Source organism: Aquarana catesbeiana, linkage group LG13, assembly GCF_042186555.1.
Source record: "Aquarana catesbeiana isolate 2022-GZ linkage group LG13, ASM4218655v1, whole genome shotgun sequence".
Lineage (NCBI taxonomy): Eukaryota > Metazoa > Chordata > Amphibia > Anura > Ranidae > Aquarana > Aquarana catesbeiana.
The window spans coordinates 125,865,953-125,885,846 of record NC_133336.1 but is presented as its reverse complement, the minus strand read 5'-3'; the positions used below and the strand labels follow the sequence as shown (position 1 = coordinate 125,885,846).

At 44.7% G+C, this 19,894-nt stretch overlaps 1 protein-coding gene across 1 annotated transcript; it reads left to right on the top strand.

The window, feature by feature from the left end:
- The first annotated feature begins 8,024 nt into the window (after nt 1-8,024).
- On the top strand, nt 8,025-9,860 carry LOC141116544 (general transcription factor II-I repeat domain-containing protein 2-like). Its single transcript, XM_073608941.1, has one exon. The coding sequence runs from the start codon at nt 8,025-8,027 to the stop codon at nt 9,858-9,860; it is 1,836 nt and encodes a 611-aa protein (XP_073465042.1).
- The last annotated feature ends 10,034 nt before the right edge of the window (nt 9,861-19,894 follow it).

Below are 19,894 nucleotides of genomic sequence, written 5' to 3'. Positions count from 1 at the left end.
ACCCCTGTAGAGTTTATTGTTTATGGGACTATATGGATCCCTATATGGGATATATGTGAAACAGTAGTGACATAAAATAGCCACTAAATAGGTTACCAGAAGATGGAGATTCATTTAGGACAAGTATAGAATATAGTATATTGGAAAGGGAACTATTCGAGCCCGAAAGTGCAGGCTTGATTTATATAGCTTCAGATTAAAGGGAGAATTAAAGATGGATCTCTAACCAACATTCACCAGTGATTGTTGGGAGGAATCCCCAGGGACATCTATGTCCTTAAATATATATAGATGCCAATGAATGACCTGAGTGGAGCTTATATATCTGACCGCACATGCAATAGGATATAGTGCATGGGGGATAGGGTGGATATAGTAAATAACCAGACGGAAATATAATGACTAATAGATACTTATGAGTAACTACCCACTCATGACTATATTAATGAGAAACCACCTACTGATAAATATTCTAATTTAACAATTAATAGTAGTTAGGATTATTGAATTCCACCCATTCTAAGATGTTTTCTATTTGAGATTAAGAGCGAATGATATGTTTATTTTAGCATTTTTTATATAACTATAAATATTGATTGCTATTAATAATGTGATTTTATATGAGTGTTTTTATTAATGCACAACATTTTTATGTAAATCTGGGGGTGTTTGAGAGGATTAGGGTGCTATGCGATGTTGTGGTTCACCTGAGCAACACGTATAAAGCAACCAAAATGAAGGGGTTAATGTTTCAGGGTCCGGTATTTAGATTGGGAAGCAATGAACTAAGTACTTTGTACCATTGAATTACATGTTATTGAAAGATAACTGATATTGGGGACGTGTGATTTTATAATGGATGAGTAAATATTGCAATCCGATGCTTCAGGACCCATTAAGCAGCGGTCCCAAGCAGCGGGGGTTTGCGCTCACGGGGACACAACTATTGCACAGGCGTGAAACACATGTGGGGCGCGTGCGCATTGGAGCACCTTCGATCAGTCACGGATGGGAGGGGATATAAGGATTGACTGACAGTGAGAGCGGCCTATCCCATGATTAAGTCACAGGCGTGACGAAACATGTCGGGGCGTGGCCAAGCAGCGGTGGACATCGCGTACGAGTGACATACAGAGGAACGAGTGCTGCGGTTTAGGTACCTGGGAAGCGATTGGGTCTATTAGTCAGGCTAGCGAGGAGAGGGTGAGAGAATTACTGCATACGCCTGCTTATCTCGGATTCGCTGTGACCGCATACCCCCAGGAGGTTTTTTCAAGTTCTGTGTTGGATACTGCTTATACAGTGTGCTGTGGAGGTTGCTGTGTTAATTTATTTTTTATAATGTGAGTTGAACCATTGGAGTGTTATGTGAAGTGTGTGTTAATAAACTGGTTGACGTTATCACACTATTTGGAGCATTTTTTTCAATTCACATATGGAACGTGTTCCCGGATGGAGAAATTGTTAGCTGAATCCTGGTGATTTGAATCTTTAAAGCTGTATAGCCTTACACGCAAGTGGGGGCAATTGGGGCTGGTGAGTGAATTTTCACTGGGAAAAAGAGAGTGGGAACCAGGGGACAGTGGCTGATGTTGGCCCCATAACATTCGCACCCTAAAATGTCTGGACTATATCCCGGTACAGATAAACAATAATAAACAAATTATATAAAAAGAATTTATTGCAAAAGGGAAATACATAGTATACTTATTAAAATGCAAAAAAGAAATTCAGGATTCCCCAAAGAATATCTGTTGATTACAAGATATAGAATGGTCTGGTTCTCGACTAGTTTCGCGATATTATCGCTTCCTCAGGAGGACCAATCTACAAAACAAATAATACAATGCAATATAAGCAAAAAAATACAATACACTACAAGTAGTGATCATAAAAACAGCATGTAAAAAAAAGAAATAGAAACGTAAATACTGGTTTGGCTTACCCTATGATTGGGTGATCGTGCGCGGCTCCGGGCCGCCTCATTAATTCTCCCCCGCGGTGGACAAGGGGGATAATATAGAGTTCTCTAAATGAAAATCATAACACAAGTAAGGGGCCACATAAGTAGCTGATTAAAAGATACGATGGATTTGGCCATACACATAGTAAGGGGGGGTTTGTTGGAGGACAAGAGGGGGAAAAAAACCAGAGGGAGGAAGGAGAAATTGGAACTGAGGGGAAGGAAAAGGAAGGGGAGAGGAAGGGGGGTGAAAGTGAAGGAGGAAAGGAAAGGGAGAGAGGGAGAGGAAAGGGTAGTGCACATAGGTAGGGGGGGGAGGGAGGAACAGAAAGGGGGAAGGAACACCAAGGGAAGTGATAGGAGGGGGAGGGAAGAAAGGGGATAGGGGACAGAACAGGCTAGGACAAGCAGTGCACAGGGGAGGGGAGGGGGGGGGAGGATAGAATTGCACTTAAGCTAGTGAACAGATGGGGCGTATAGTATAGCTCACCGCATTGGTTAACCAGAGGGTAACAAAGATGCTAGCCACAAGGAGACTTCCAATGGCGCGGGGGTCGGATGGCCCATAGTGAGCAGGAGAGCCAAACGTGTCCAAACACTGGGGCATCAAGGAGGGTACAGTGTGTGGGAGCCCAACAATGTGGGTGGATACCCACGGGGTTGCATGGGAATCTGTAAATAAAACAGTATCAAATATAGCATAAGATACAGGATAGTGTCCATGTGACGGTATCAGTGATAGATAACGTCGGGTAAAGGATAGTATCCAGGGTAAGAAGGCAGAAAACGTACCTATAGATGTCCACCAGTGAGGTATTGAAGGCCTCCCTTCCATCACAAAACCACATCAGCAGTCTACCGTGGAGAGAACTAAGATGCTCACTCACGGGCCCGTTAAGTGAGCTCCCCAACCCGGAGACGCCCACGACGCCGCCGTACGGCTGCGTCTGATGTCACTGGGTCAGTTTCAGCACACTGCGCAGGTGCGCGGCCCGCGCTGCTGCGCAAGCGCGTTCGAGACGAGCCCGTGGGCAGGAAGCCCTGGGTTCGGCAAGGACAAGCAGGAGATGAACAATGGAGCGTCATCACCGCCAGGAGAAACACAAGTCCGCCGCTGTGGGAAGGCACAGGCAGCCGCGGACCGCACAGAACACCCAGGGATCGCCAAACATAAATAAACAAGACATTGAGCATCATAACAAATAAATTATAATTTATATATAACAGTATATATGGAAAAGGTATGAGTGGCAGTGGAAATGCCACCCAATCCATTACGGTGTTGGTAAACACAAACGGGAATTGGTCCCCATAGATGGCTCTGGAAACAAAAGGGACAGCATTGGCTACAGACAGCCCATGTTAAGGAGTGAGAACCATTGATGAGGTGGGGCTTCCTGTTGGTGAGTGGTAGGGGTGAGGGTGGGAGTGGGGACAAGGAACAGGGGAGGAGGGGGGGAGGGAAGGACGGAATATACCAATACGAAGGTAATGAGTGTATTTCAGATATATTAAGGGTAAACGGTGAAAGGTGATAAGGGAGTAAATAATTAATTGTATTGAATTATAATGAATGGAATATGTGAAAAATGTGAAACAGTGAAACTAGATGCACTGTTAGTGAGAATAAAGAAACTTGAAGGTGATAGTGACGACCAACAGGAAGGAAACCATATCAATTAAATAAGTTGGATAAAATATGTCCTCAAATAACTAGATTAGGGATCGGATGACATGAAGGCAGGGAACTCTATACAGTGTCAAGCTCCATAGTATCATATTCTATAGGTATATAAGGGTAATCGCGATATAGCGATAATATGACAATAAAATGGGTTTCAAATGGAAGACAAAGGGCCATAGTGGGTGAAGATCAGCTACGGATTATAAATGTGGGTAACATCAATAATCACAGTTAGGCCGGAAATTAACCGGTCCATAGCAACACATACTCTTGGGTAGAAGGTAGTGAATTTGAACTGACTAGACCCAACTAATGGCGATAATGAGTGGATACTTAAAAGCTATATTAGAACATGGTATATTGAGGTAGCTAGAAAGGAACGTCTGGCTGTATGGAACTAAACCTGCGTGGTCAATAATAAGACTGTCCCCTATGTATGAACCATGTAGGGGAGGGGGCCAACCTCCGACGTAATGGGATAATTGATATACAAAAATGGTAATATAAGTTAAGAATTAGAGGCACTCAAGGAGAGAAAAAAGAAAAGAAAAACGGGTGTGTTATCCACCCAATGAATATGCACAGATTGTGAGTATAGCCTCATGTAGTCTAGGGTAATAGGTCTTAAACCGTACCATCATCCAAATTAATATACACAAAGAAAAAGAGAGTGGGAACCAGGGGACAGTGGCTGATGTTGGCCCCATAACATTCGCACCCTAAAATGGCTGGACTATACCTGTACAGATAAACAATAATAAACAAATTATATAAAAAGAATTTATTGCAAAAGGGAAATACATAGTATACTTATTAAAATGCAAAACAGAAATTCAGGATTCCCCAAAGAATATCTGTTGATTACAAGATATAGAATGGTCTCCCTGCCTTCATGTCATCCGATCCCTAATCTAGTTATTTGAGGACATATTTTATCCAACTTATTTAATTGATATGGTTTCCTTCCTGTTGGTCGTCACTATCACCTTCAAGTTTCTTTATTCTCACTAACAGTGCATCTAGTTTCACTGTTTCACATTTTTCACATATTCCATTCATTATAATTCAATACAATTAATTATTTATTCCCTTATCACCTTTCACCGTTTACCCTTAATATATCTGAAATACACTCATTACCTTCGTATTGGTATATTCCGTCCTTCCCTTCCCTCCCTTTCTCCCCCCCTCCTCCCCTGTTCCTTGTTCCCACTCCCACCCTCACCCCTACCACTCACCAACAGGAAGCCCCACCTCATCAATGGTTCTCACTCCTTAACATGGGCTCTCTGTAGCCAATGCTGTCCCTTTTGTTTCCAGAGCCATCTATGGGGACCAATACCCGTTTGTGTTTACCAACACCGTAATGGATTGGGTGGCATTTCCACTGCCACTCATACCTTTTCCACATATACTGTTATATATAAATTATAATTTATTTGTTATGATGCTCCGTGTCTTGTTTATTTATGTTTGGCGATCCCTGGGTGTTCTGTGTGGTCCGCGGCTGCCTGTGCCTTCCCACAGCGGCGGACTTGTGTTTCTCCTGGCGGAGATGACGCTCCATTGTTCATCTCCTGCTTATCCTTGCCGAACCCAGGGCTTCCTGCCCACGGGCTCATCTCGAACGCGCTTGCGCACTAGCGCGGGCCGCGCACCTGTGCAGTGCGGAGAAACTGACCCGGTGACGTCAGACGCGGCCAGACGGCGGCATCGTGGGCGTCTCCGGGTTGGGGAGCTCACTTAAGGGGCCCTCGGGCCTGTGAGTGAGCATCTTAGTTCTCTCCACGGTAGACTGCTGACGTGGGGTTGGGATGGAAGGGAGGCCTTCAATACCTCACTGGTGGACATCTATAGGTACGTTTTCTGCCTTCTTACCCTGGATACTATCCTTTACCCGACGTTATCTATCACTGATACCGTCACATGGACACTATCCTGTATCTTATGCTATATTTGATACTGTTTTATTTACAGATTCCCATGCAACCCCCGTGGGTATCCACCCACATTGTTGGGCTCCCACACACTGTACCCTCCTTGATGCCCCAGTGTTTGGACACGTTTGGCTCTCCTGCTCACTATGGGCCATCCGACCCCCGCGCCATTGGAAGTCTCTTGTGGCTAGCATCTTTGTTACCCTCTGGTTAACCAATGCGGTGAGCTATACTATACGCCCCATCTGTTCACTAGCTTAAGTGCAATTCTATCCCCCCCCTCCCCTGTGCCCTGCTTGTCCTAGCCTGTTCTGTCCCCTATCCCCTTTCTTCCCTCCCCCTCCTATCACTTCCCTTGGTGTTCCTTCCCCCTTCCTGTTCCTCCCTTTCCCCCCCTACCTATGTCCACTACCCTTGCCCTCCTTTCCTCTCCCTCTCTCCCTTTCCTTTCCTCCTTCCCTTTCACCCCCCCTTCCTCTCCCCTTCCTTTTCCTTCCCCTCAATTCCAATTTCTCCTTCCTCCCTCTGTTTTTTTTTCCCCCTCTTGTCCTCCAACAAACCCCCCCTTACTATGTGTATGGCCAAATCCATCGTATCTTTTAATCAGCTACTTATGTGGCCCCTTACTTGTGTTATGGTTTTCATTTAGAGAACTCTATATTATCCCCCTTGTCCGCCGCGGGGGGAGAATTAATGAGGCGGCCCGGAGCCGCGCACGATCACCCAATCATAGGGTAAGCCAAACCAGTATTTACCTTTCTATTTCTTTTTTTTTTACATGCTGTTTTTATGATCACTACTTGTAGTGTATTGTATTTTTCTGCTTGTATTGCATTGTATTATTTGTTTTGTAGATTGGTCCTCCTGAGGAAGCGATAATATCGCGAAACTAGTCGAGAACCAGACCATTCTATATCTTGTAATCAACAGATATTCTTTGGGGAATCCTGAATTTCTGTTTTGTATTTTAATAAGTATACTATATATTTCATTTTTTGCAATAAATTCTTTTTATATAATTTGTTTATTATTGTTTATCTGTACCGGTATAGTCCAGCCATTGTAGGGTGCGAATGTTATGGGGCCAACATCAGCCACTGTCCCCTGGTTCCCACTCTCTTTTTCTTTGTGTATATTAATTTGGATGATGGTACGGTTTAAGACCTATTACCCTAGACTACACGAGGCTATACTCACAATCTGTGAATTTTCACTGGGAGTGGGCTCACCGAACACTCAGGTGTGGTGGAAGTTTTTGAAAGAAGATTTCACACTTGGGGCTGTGAGGACTTTTTTGGCACGTTTTTAAATGAACTTTATTTCCTATCACTGGATCACTTTTTTATATATATATTTTTTATATGATTTTTGTATGTGTTAGTGATGTATAAGAGTTTCACACTTTTTATATTTTTTTTTTGTACACTATAAATAATTTTGTGGAATGATATTGTGAGCAGTATTGATACTGGGTTATTACTTTGTAAGTGTATGCACTTGGTGTCCACCAATTATATAATTTTATTTCTATATAATTTTGTTTGTACACCCTAATAGGTGTTCACTGGTAGAGTAATTTAGTCACTTTAAAGCAGGGGTCTCAAACTCGCGGCCCGCGGGCCAACTGCGGCCCGCGGGACAATATTTTGCGGCCCCCCGCCTGGAAAAGCACTCTGAACGCACTTGGTGCAGGTCAGCCTCCGGCGGTGTTACACAGCGGGCAGCGCTCCACCGCCAAGTACAGTACCTCGGCGTCTCACCAGGGGGAGTAAGTGGCGGTGGAGCGCTGCCCGCTGTGTAACACCGCCGGACGCTGACCTGCACCAAGTGCGTTCAGAGCGGCGACTTCATCTTCTTCGATGGGAGGGACACGGAGAGGCAAGTACCAGCCTGTCAGTCACGCTCTCCACGCCTCACTTTTTTTCTTCTCTTTCCCGTTCAGGCGACAGGACGTTCTGCCATTGGAGGCCCTGCATGGGAGGAGGAGACGCAGGGGTTTCTCAATGGGCGTCTCCTTCTCCCTGGCTGTGTTGTGATCCAATCACATCAAAGAGTGTCACAGACAAGGAGTTTTTTTCTTCCTGGCTGTGACTCTCACTGTGATTGGATTGAGGCACATGGAGAAGGAGACGCCCATTGAGAAACCCCGGCGTCTCTTCCTCCTTGATGCTCAGTATTAGCATACAGGGCAAGAAATATACAGAGGGGCACAGCAGAGTGGAGGAGTGCTATTTTTATAAACCAGACAGGTGCGTGCCCACCCTAAAGGTATTTGGCTACTCCTGTGAGTAAAAATCAGGTCCTCTTTAATGTTGCCGAAGGTCATGCTAGGCAGCTAGGGGGACTGGGAAACTCTATTTCCGCTCATCCAGAGCACCTTGTGCTGAAGTGGGTATCTCAAGGCACCATAGGCCTAAGTTTTTGGTACGCAGCCCCAAATATGTCTTGCTCAAAGCCTGCAGTGAAGAGAAAGGTTGATGATGAGCACAGACAATTTCAGGAAAAGTGGGAAAAGCAATATTTCTTTATTGAGCACAAGGGCATCCCAACTTGTCTTATTTGCACAGAGAAAGTTGCAGTGCCCAAAGAATACAATTTGAAGCGTCATTACACAACTAGACATGCTGAGGAGTATGCAAAGTACCAGGAAGATGAGAGAGCCAACCAGGTTGCTAAACTTAAGACATGTCTGCTGAGGCAACAAGATTTCTTTAAGAAAGCAACCAAAGAGAATGATGCAGCAGTCGAAGCCAGCTACGTAGTTAGTATGATGATTGCTAAAGCAGGAAAGTCATTTAAAGAAGGGGAATTTATAAAAAAGTGCATGTTACAGGCTGCAAGTATTATCTCTCCAGAAAAGAAAGGTCAGTTTAGCAACATCAGCCTTTCTTCCAACACCGTGGCAGAGCGCATTTCTGACCTTTCAAGTGACATTTATGATCAACTGTGTGAGAAAATAAAATGTTTCAGTGTATACTCAGTCGCTCTTGATGAGACCACAGACATCACCGACACTGCCCAGCTTGCAATCTATGTCCGGGGTGTTGATGACAATTTTGAAGTCACAGAGGAGTTGCTCTCACTAGTTCCAATGCATGGCCAGACCACCGCCCAAGAGATATTTCACCAGCTGTGTGATGCTTTTCAGAATGCTGGTTTGCCTTGGAGGAAGTTTGTCGGAATAACAACTGATGGAGCGCCATCAATGATCGGGAGGAAAAAAGGACTGGTGGCACTTGTTAATAAAAAAAAGAAAGAGGAAGGTTTAGAGGAGGTCATTGCTCTGCACTGCATTATTCACCAGCAGGCCCTTTGCAGCAAATGCCTGAAGTTTGACAACGTGATGTCTTTCGTTGTGAAATGCATCAACCAAATCAGATCCAGGGGCTTAAAACACAGAATATTTCGTGCTTTTTTAGAGGAAATAGAGTCAGAATATGGGGATGTGCTCTACTTTACCGAGGTGCGTTGGCTCAGCAGGGGAAACGTATTGAAGAGATTTTTTGAGTTGAGAGCGGAAGTGAAAGCTTTTATGGAGAAAGATGGGGCTTCTGTTCCTTTGCTAAGTGATCCAAAATGGCTCATGGACTTAGCTTTTTTAGTTGATATCACACATGAGCTTAATGTACTGAATAAGAGGTTACAAGGCCAGGGGCAACTTGTCAGTGCTGCCTATGACAGCGTGAGAGCGTTCTCTACAAAACTTATATTGTGGAAAGACCAGCTTTCTCAAACAAACCTTTGCCATTTCCCAGCATGCAAGTCACTCATTGATTCAGGCACACTATTCAGTCATGAGGAGTATGTGGATGTCATTTTGAGGCTACAGGAGGAATTTGATCATAGATTTGCAGACTTCAAGAGACACAGAGCCACATTTCAAATTTTTGCAGACCCCTTCTCCTTTGATGTGCAAGATGCCCCTCCAGTGTTTCAAATGGAGCTCATTGACCTGCAGTGTAACTCTGAACTCAAAGCCAAGTTTAGGGATGTGAGTGGAAAAGCAGACAAACTTGGGCAATTTTTAAGAGAATTGCCCCCCAGCTTCCCTGAGCTTTCCCGAATGTTCAAGCAGACCATGTGTCTTTTTGGGAGCACATACTTGTGCGAAAAGCTCTTCTCTACCTTGAACTTCAATAAGTCAAAGTACAGGTCTAGAATTACTGATGCTCATCTTCAAGCTGTGCTGAGGGTCTCAACTGCTTCCTCACTTACGCCAAATGTGGCTCGGCTATGCAAGAGTGAGCGCTGTCAGATCTCTAGCAGCAAGAAGTAGGCAGATAAAGCCATGTTCAAACAGTTTATGTCCATTCATGTTCTAAAAGTTAAATGTTAAAGAACTGTTAATAAAGACATTTGAATCTGAATAATGATATTTTGTAAGCGCATTTTTTGTGGAAAACTTGATGCGGCCCAGCCTTACCCAGAATCTACCTCCAGCGGCCCCCAGGTAAATTGAGTTTGAGACCCCTGCTTTAAAGGGTGAAATTGATTTTTCAGGGAGCGCCACTTTTTTATTCTTCACGTGTGATTCATATACAATAGACACGTCATAGATTAAAAAAGTATAATATTCCATTAAAACTGCCCAAATAAAACTCACCAATGACCTACTAACTGCTAAGACCAATGACCATTACTCCATACTCGTACTCTTAGACCTCTCTGCTGCCTTCGACACAGTTGACCACCTTCTCCTCCTCAGCAAACTACACTCCCTTGGCCTCTGTGATTCTGCTTTATCCTGGTTCTCCTACCTATCTCAGCACACTTTCAGTGTCACTTACAACTCCATCTCCACAGCTCCTCTTCCTCTCTCTGTTGGGGTACCCCAGGGCTCTGTCCTTGGGCCCCTCCTATTCTCTCTCTATACCTCTTCCTTGGGCCAGTTGATAACCTCCCATGGCTTCCAATACCACCTCTACGCCAATGACACCCAGATCTATCTCTCCACTTCTCAACTCACCCCCTCGATCTCCTCACGGATCTCAAACTTACTGAATGACATATCAGTATGGGTGTCGCACCACTTTCTCAAACTCAATCTTTCTAAAACTGAGCTTGTTATATTTCCTCCTTCCCGGCCCCCCGCCATGACTTTACCATTAAGATCAACAGCACAACCATTGGTCCCTCCACACATGCCAGGGTGCTGGGTGTAATCCTTGACTCTGATCTCTCCTTCAGCCCCCACATCCAATCACTGGCTAAATCCTGCCGCCTTAACCTCTACAACATTTCCAGAATTCGACCCTTCCTGACTAATGACACCACAAAGCAACTTATTCACTCCTTGATTATTTCCCACCTTGACTACTGCAATTCTTTCCTTAATAGCCTGCCCTTACGCAGGCTATTCCCCCTTCAGTCGATTATGAATGCTGCTGTTAGACTAATACACCTCACTAACTGATCCATGACTGCTGCCCTTCTCTGCCAATCCCTTCACTGGCTTCCCATACCCCACCGTATAAAGTTCAAAATGCTAACCACAACATACAAGGCCATCCACAACATCGTCCCCAGCTACATCACCAACCTCATCTGCAGATATCGCCCTAATCGTCCCCTCTGCTCCTCCCAGGATCTCCTGCTGTCTAGCTCTCTTGTTACCTCCTCCCATGCTTGCCTTCAGGACTTCTCCAGAGCCTCTCCCATCCTCTGGAACTCCCTGCCTCTGTATATCGGATCAGCCCCTAACCTGTCCACCTTTAGGAGATCCCTGAAAACTCACTTATTCAGGGAAGCCTATTCCACACCCACCTAACAACTGTCCCCAAGCCACCCCCATCAAATCATTCCCTGCATCTATTACCTTTTGTACCATCACCCCCTCCCTTTAGAATGTAAGCTCTATGAGCAGGGCCCTCCTGTCCCTTCTGTATTGAACTGTGCTGTCCCCCTCTACACTGTAAAGCGCTGCGTAAACTGTTTGTTCTATAAATCGTGTATAATAATAATATGAGTGTTTAAACATGTATGGACCCCTTATTTGAAAGAAGTTAAAAATGTTTTAAAATCTTCTAGAAAGCAATTTGTCATACAGAGGTACACAGAGGCTGCATCCATTAAAACATATACAGGCAAATTTATATATTATACATTGTGGGTGCATCTTGTTATCCTTTTAAAAAATAAACTTAAAATAACAGTGAACACTATGAGATTTATTCTCTTTTGGTCCCATACGGGAGAAAAAGCTAAGAGATATTAACCAGGAAGGATACATACAAAAGAGCATTGCCAGCAAGTTTGAGAAGGGAAGTGGCAGCAGGACAGGGTGTACTATGTATTCTCCTGTGAATTTTGATTACTGTGTTCACAACTGGTTAAAACGGTTTGTTTTCCTGTTTGTAATAACATTGTTACTGTGGGAGCCTGCCAGAATGAGGTATAGGGTAAGCATTCAAATAGTAACAAAATCTTTTGCTCTACTAAATGGTATAAACCCCCACCTCCTTTCCTCAGCTGCAAGGACTAAAAACCAAAAGTTTGAACTAAAAGAAAAAAAGGAAAAAAAATGCCTTTCCTTAATCCTTGTGCAGGTCTATTATGCCAATATATGACCAAACATCAATATGACATACAAAAACAATAAGATGGCGATCAAATATTGTCCACACAAAACTGTTTATAAAGGGTCTATTTATATCCACTTGTGATCTCCACATGTAGTGATTTGAAACAAAACTCCACCAATCCACTCTTGACTCTACTCCAGGTGAACATGAACCTTCCCAGTGTAATACTGCTTCTTTTGAGATGACCCTCAACTTCTACCAATGACCTATACTAACATACATGGTGTGTCACAAAAAAGTCTCCACTGGGTTTATAAATACATCAGCTGAGATATGATTCCTGGGAATATTCCATCCATACTCCAAAGAACAGAGCAGAATATCACATGGCATTAAATCTTACTTTTATTAAAATACTGTAGGTATATTCTAGTACATTTAGAGCTTTAATAATGCGTTTCCTGTTTCTGTGGAATGGTTGCAGATCACTTTGTTTCTTTTATATAAAGAACTTAAAGTGAGTAGATTTTAATATACCTATTTTAATAAAAGTAAGGTTTTCTGCCATAGCTGCAATCCTTTTTCTTATGTCAGGTAGGCCTAAAGTGAGAGGTAGAGGTTTTGCGCGCAGAAATAGTATGGGGTTAACAGGTTAAGCAGGACAAAATGGTGGTCATATCACACAAACTAGAAGCAGAGCATATCTGCTTTTCCTATCTCAAAGTGGACATGTTATGCAGGCACATGAGGTAGTTGAGTGGCTGACAAAGCTTCCTCCTTCCAAATGCAAAACAATCACTTGTGAAGTTACAGTAGCTGAAGCCTCCTGCAAAGTGGGCTTCAGTGATGGGGAGGAGGTGAATGATGAGGTGGCAGACTATCTGTGGGTGCCACTAATTGGAGAGGAGTAAACTTCTGAGGGAGCAGTAGAAAGGCAGCAAAGGATGATTTTGTCAAGGGGCAGCTTCAGCAGACAGAAGACTAGAGGGAGCAGCTGTCTGAATCTACCTGGTGGCACTTCCCCACAGCTACAGGCCATCGCTGTCCCCAGGGCCAGTCCACAGAGCTCTGCAGTGTGGACCTTTTTTAAAGTATCTGTTGCTGACAACACTGTTATGGTCTTCAGCCTCTGTTCGAAGCATATTAGCTATGATAAAAGTGCCAGCCATTTGGGTACTACATGTAGGAAGAACACATGACTCTGTACCGCAGATCTGGATGGGTGCAGCACCATAATGATACGAATAGCAAGCAAAAGGCCAGTGCTCCTCCTTTTTTCTCACCCCCTTCCTTGAATTTATGGCTAGTGCTGCAACACAATGGCAAGTACCCAGCCACCATTATTTTGCCCAGAAGGCCATCCCTGCCTGCCACATGCATATGGAATTTAATGTGTCTGTGTTGCTGGACCACTATGTCAGCAGCAGGGTACACATGACCACAGGCACATGGTAAGCAGAGAAAAGGATGCTACAAATCCTTCACAGCTCACTGGATCAATCTTCTGGTGTCTGGGAAGGATGCAGCCGCTCCTCCCAGGTGCCCCAGAGCATATGTAGCCTTCCAAGCTAAATGCTGCCATTCTGTGTTGCAGCTTGTATGCCTGGGGGACAGGAGGCACACTGACCCAGATCTGCTTGTATTTTGCCCAGACTGAGACTGCACTGACCCCATACCATCTCCAGCCAGGCAAGGTTTACAAGTGGCAATGGCACTAACCTTCTGTCACTCTTTGACATGGAAAAATCACACATGTACCTTACTTGGTACATGTCCTACATTTAGTAGGGCAGTGGTTCTTCATGAAGTATGCTAGTCATATCCTGTCATGGTGTGCCTGGCAAAAATGCAGTGCCAATGTGTGCTACCTGACAACTATCTCATTTCCACGGGCGGGAACTCAACACTGGCCATGCCGCAGGGGTTGCATGAACAGAAGCATGCCACCGATGAGCACCTGTGCAATTATGGTACAAAACCAGGCTCTGGGGAGCTGAGGTTCTCTTCACCTTGTGAACATTGTTCAGGATGCACACAGCATTTTGGCACATTTTGAAGGAGCCTTTGAAATGGATTAGTGATACAATTCCTCTTGTGTTGTTCCTGGAGCACACACTCCCTGATAGACCAAGCACTGAGGCACAGCAGTAGGAGAAAGATGAGAACTTGCTGATGTCTGAAGGCACACAGGATCCTTTGTCTCTGCCTTTGGGGCAGCAGGAACCAGAAGAGAAATTTGAGAAGGGGAGATGTTTCGCCACTCCCAAACCCCAAAGGTTGGATGTGGTGAGATTGTTGAGGATATTGTTGTCCTTATTAACACAGAGGACACTAAATTCTGTGTTGCAGGCAATTTGTGGTGAACAGGATCTTTTATGATTGATTGCCTGCACAGGGTTCCCAGGATTTAAGGCATCAAAGAAATGGACCACTATTGGGTGGCTGCCCTATTAGATCCCCAATATAAGGGTAAAATGGCCTCCATTCCAGAGTGTACTCTGAGGGGGCACTGCAAAGGAACCTCTTTGCTGCATTTCCCATTGGTGGAAAGATCCACTGGATGACCAACCTTCCTCTGATTTCTGAAACATGGAGCAACAGTGGTGGCAGCTGGCTCAGTGCCACTTTGCAAAGTGTTTTAAACCACAACAACCAGCCCTTGCTGCAGGCAGCCCTCACATGACTACATTGGGTCAAGGGTTGATGAAGACACTCACAGAAGTAAGGACCCCCCTGAACTGTTGGGTGTCCAGGCTGGACCACTAGCTAGAGCTTGCATAGCATGAGATGGAGCATTGTACTTGCCCTGCTGCCAATGTGATGTCTGATTTTGTAAAAAAAAAAAAAAAAGAGTCTAATCTGCCTGCCCCCTGACAGTGGGGACCAGCTCACATACATTAAAATGAGCAATTCTTGGATTGCAAATGATTATAAAACCTTTGCAGTTGAGGCTACATATGAGGCGTTTCATTTACACTCATACAATAGACTGAAGCAAAGTATGCCTGTAGTAACAGAGGTGCATTTATTTAGAAAATTGCTTCATGTGCAATACTCAATGGCTGTAAAATGCAAAATATAAAACCCTTTTAAAGGCTAAATTCACCCCCCCCCCCCCCCCGAAATCCAGCTCCCCTATGCACCAATATACGATTAATGTACCTCAGTTGCAGAAACATACAAGCGTTGTTTGATTTTGAGAACAAGGCCTTACCTTAGCCCTTGCTGTATTTCTTAGGTTCGGAGACTCCCTGGTATACAGAGACAGACAAACCAGTAAGACACAGTAGAAGTAGGGGAGTAACTGAATGTTTTTCCCTACCTGCGCAAAAATAATTTAAATGAATATTAATTTAGTGGCTCCTCATTGTGAGGTTAAACCTATTAATTTAAAATGTGTGATAAACCGTGCACCCTATAAATAAATATACAATAAAGTGCTATGTCATAGACAACCACTAGGTGTCCTGAGTGGATGAATTTTGCAAATATGTTACACAAATATGTGCAATTTCATGAAGTGCAAATATTACATGTGCATAAAAATATTATACAAATGTGTTTCAATTTCAAAAAATATAAATATTACATGTGCATAGAGATTGTCACCTTTTCTAGTGAGTGGCAGGTAGTCAAGTGCAATGTCCAAATTAACTCATTCAATACAACATATGATAAAATATGATAGTAGTCTAAAAACTTCCATCAAATAGTTTCCAGTAGTGCAATGATCTCATGGATCCAACAATCAAGTGACTGAAAATCTTCCTCCACCAACACCGATTTACATTTCTCCATGCGTGCATTTGCATGGTTTTCCCAGGGTCCCTTCAGACAGGCTCAGGCTGCATGGTAAACTCCCTGGGGCCGCATGCAGCCCATGGGACACCCCTGATGTAGTCTAAGGACCTGCCTGATTGGATACAGAGTGATTGGATAGATGGTGTGTCCGCCTATTATATCGTTTTGGTAAATCTAAAAGAGATTGTACAATCAAATTGTATGGTGTATGGCCATATTTTCACACCTAAAGTTACCTAGGTTGCACTTTCAGTGTCTTTAATTGTTAATGACACACCAAACACAGAGGCAAACACACATGTGCAAAACAAAACGTGTTCCCACCATGCTCCTCTCCATGCTTATGGTCTGGGGTGATTTTTGCATGTAGGGCAGCCCAGTTTTTCCGTGACGAGTGAAAACACTCCAAAAAAAAAACACATGCGGAAATGTGAATTTTCACTATGTAGATATGTGAACAAGGCCTGACAACTGAGTGTTTCCATCCACTCCCTCCTATGTACTTGTGTAAAGATGACCATACACTATGCTATCTCCCAACTTTGTAACTTGAGCATGAGGGGCACTTGGGGACAAAGAAGAGCGCACTGCAGTGAAAATGGGCATGGCTAAAATTTGCTGAATATTGGCATGGTATAAAAGAGTATGGTTAAATAGAGTTTAAGCTCCCTGCTCACATCGGCGTGATTTGACAGGTCAAATTGCAGCCTATTGCCGCCAATGGCACGGTTCCTGCACTACTTTTGGCAACTTCGGGAATGACTTTAATAGACATCTGTGCATGAAACCGCACAGATGTCTTTCAAGTCACCCCCAAAATCAGACTGAAATGCGGCTTTGAAATTGTGCGAGATCAGATGAAGTTGCAGGATTTCAAAGCCGTGTTCAATGTGAATGAGGGCTAAGCTACATATGAAATACACTGTACACAGTCTACTGGGCTATGGGTGGGAAATAAACCTACACTAAAAAAAATAATCCTGCCATATATACACAGTTAGGGGCTGAGAAATACTTTGTTTCCAATATTAACCGCTTCAGCCCTGGAAGATTTTACCCCCTTCCTGACCAGAGCACTTTTTGCAATTCGGCACTGCGCCGCTTTAACTGTTAATTGCGCGGTTGTGCGACGTTACACCAAAACAAAAATGATGTTCTTTTTTTCCCACAAATAGAGCTTTCTTTTGGTGGTATTTGCTCACCTCTGTGGTTTTTATTTTTTGCTCTATAAACAAAAAAAGAGCAACAATTTTGAAAAAAAAGCAATATTTTTAACTTTTTGCTATAATAAATATCCCCCAAAAATATATAAAAAAAATAATTTTTTCCTCAGTTTAGGCCGATATGTATTCTTCTACATATTTTTGGTAAAAAAAAAATCACAATAAGCATATATTAAGTTATAGCGTCTACAAAATAGGGGATAGATTTATGGCATTTTTATTATTTCTTTTTTAATTAGTAATGGCAGCAATCTGCGATTTTTATCATGACTGCGACATTATGGCACACACATCAGACACTATTGACACTATTTTGACACTATTTTTGGACCATTGTCATTTATACAGCGATCAGTGATATAAAAATGCACTGATTACTGTGTAAATGACACTGGCAGGGAAGGGGTTAAACACTAGGGGGCGATCAAGGGGTTAGGTGTGTCATAGGGAGTGATTCTAACTCTGGGGGGGATGGGCTACCACTGACATGACAGAGATCACTGCTCCCGATGACAAGGAGCAGTAGATCCCGGTCATGTCACTAGGCAGAACGGGGAAATGCCTTGTTTACATAGGCATCTGCCCGTTCTGCCGCTCCGTGTCACGATCGCAGGACATCGAGCCCGCGGGCACGGTCACACTGTATGCGGCCAGCGCACCCTGGTGGCAGCGCTTGTGCCCACTAGCCCCGCAAATTAAAGGGGACATACAGGTACGGCCATTTGCCCACCTCTGCCATTGTGCCAACGTATATTGGAGTTCGGCGGTCGGCAGGTGGTTAAATATACTGAGTCCCCCGAACACACCAGAAGTCCCTCTTTCATATTATGAGCACCCTTCACATCAGGAGTCCCCTCCTTTCACATTACAGTTTTTAAAAATATGACCCATAGTGGTAGATTGCCAGTTATAATAACATTTTTTATTGACATTTATAGGAGAGAGTGTGATAGGAGAGGAGGACCTGGAAGTGTGATAGGAGAGGGGGACCTGGGCAGTGTGAAAGGAGGAGGGCACCTAGGCAGTGTGACAGAAGAGGACAGTTTGAAAGTTTGATCAGGCAAGGGGACCAGGAAGTGTGATGGGAAAGGGGGACTGGAAGTGTCATAGGAGAGGGGGACCTGGAGGTATGATAGCAGGGGGGGCCTGGAGGTGCGATAGGAAAGGGGGGCCTGGAAGTATGATAGGAGAGGGGGGCCTGGAAGTGTGATAGTAGAGGGGGGCCTGGAAGTGTGATAGTAGAGGGGGGCCTGGAAGTGTGATTGGAAAGGGGGGCCTGGTAGTGTGATTGGAAAAGGAGACCTGGAAGTGTGATAGTAGCGTGGACCTGGAAGTGTGATTGGAAAAGGGGACCTGGAAGTGTGATAGGAGAAGGGGGCCTGGGCAGTGTGAAAGGAGGAGGGCACCTAGGCAGTGTGACAGAAGGAGGCAGTTTGATCAGGCAAGGGGACCTGGAAGTGTGATGGGAAAGGGGGCCTGGAAGTGTGGTTGGAAAAGGGGACCTGAAAGTGTGATCAGGCAAGAGGATCAGGAAGTGTGATGGGAAAGGGGGACTGAAAGTGTGATAGGAGAGGGGGACATGGAAGTGTGACTGGAAAGGGGGGGCCTGGAAGTGTGATTGGAAAAGGGGACCTGGAAGTGTGATAGGAGTGTGGACCTGGAAGTGTGTTTGGAAAAGGGGACCTGGAAGTGTGATTGGAAAAGGGGACCTGGAAGTGTGATAGGAGAGGGGGGCCTGGGCAGTGTGACAGAAGAAGGCAGTTTGATCAGGCAAGGGGACCTGGAAGTGTTATGGGAAAAGGGGCCTGGAAGTGTGATTTGAAAAGGGGACCTGAAAGTGTGATCAGGCAGGGGGACCTGGAAGTGTGAGGCTGGATTCACACTAGTCCAGTGTGAATTGCAGCTCCGGTTCCCCTGCAAAGATAAAAATGATTAATTCAGCGGTTCCCTTCCGTTATAGCTGCGGATTAGCTGACCTGGGAGAGGGAGGGAGGTGTAGTGAGGAGGGGGAGAGCATTCGTGTTCAGAACGGAGCACATCTGTGTATCAGATGCGTTCCCATTGAAGATAATGTGCCTACAATGCACACTGCAATGCCTAGAAAACGCACATATGTGAACCATACCCATTAAAAACAACATGTTTTCAAATGTTCTGCGCATTGGATGCGATATAAGCTGCATCCAATTCTCAATAGTGTGAACCCAGCCTGATAAGAGAGGGGGACCTGGAAGTGTGATTGGAAAAGGGGCCCTGGAAGTGTGATAGGAGAGGGGGACCTGAAAGTGTGATCAGGCAGTGGGACCTAGAAGTCTGATAGGAGAGGGGAACCTGGAAGTTTAATTAGAAAAGGGGCCCTGGAAGTGTGATAGGAGGGGGGACATGGAAGTGTGATAGGAGGGGGAGACCTGGAAGTGTGATAGGAGGGGGGTGACCTGGAAGTGTGATAGGAGAGGGGGACCTGGAAGTGTGATGGGAAAGTGGGCCTGGAAGTGTGATAGGAGAGGGGGACCTGGAAGTGTGATCAGACAGGGGGATCAGGGAGTGTGATGGGAAACGGGGCCTGGAAGTGTGATAGGAGAGGGGGGCCTGGAAGTGTGATTGGAAAAGGGGACCTGAAAGTGTGATCAGGCAGGGGGACCTGGAGATGTGATGGTGTAGGGGGACCTGGAAGTATGATAAGAGAGGGGGACCTGGAAGTGTGAATGGAAAAGGGGCCCGGAAAGTGTGATCAGGCGGGGGAACTGGAGATTTGATGGGATAGG

Coding starts and splice junctions, on each gene's coding strand:
- LOC141116544 (XM_073608941.1), top strand. CDS start 8,025: ATGTCTTGCTCAAAGCCTGCAGTGAAGAGAAAGGTTGATGATGAGCAC.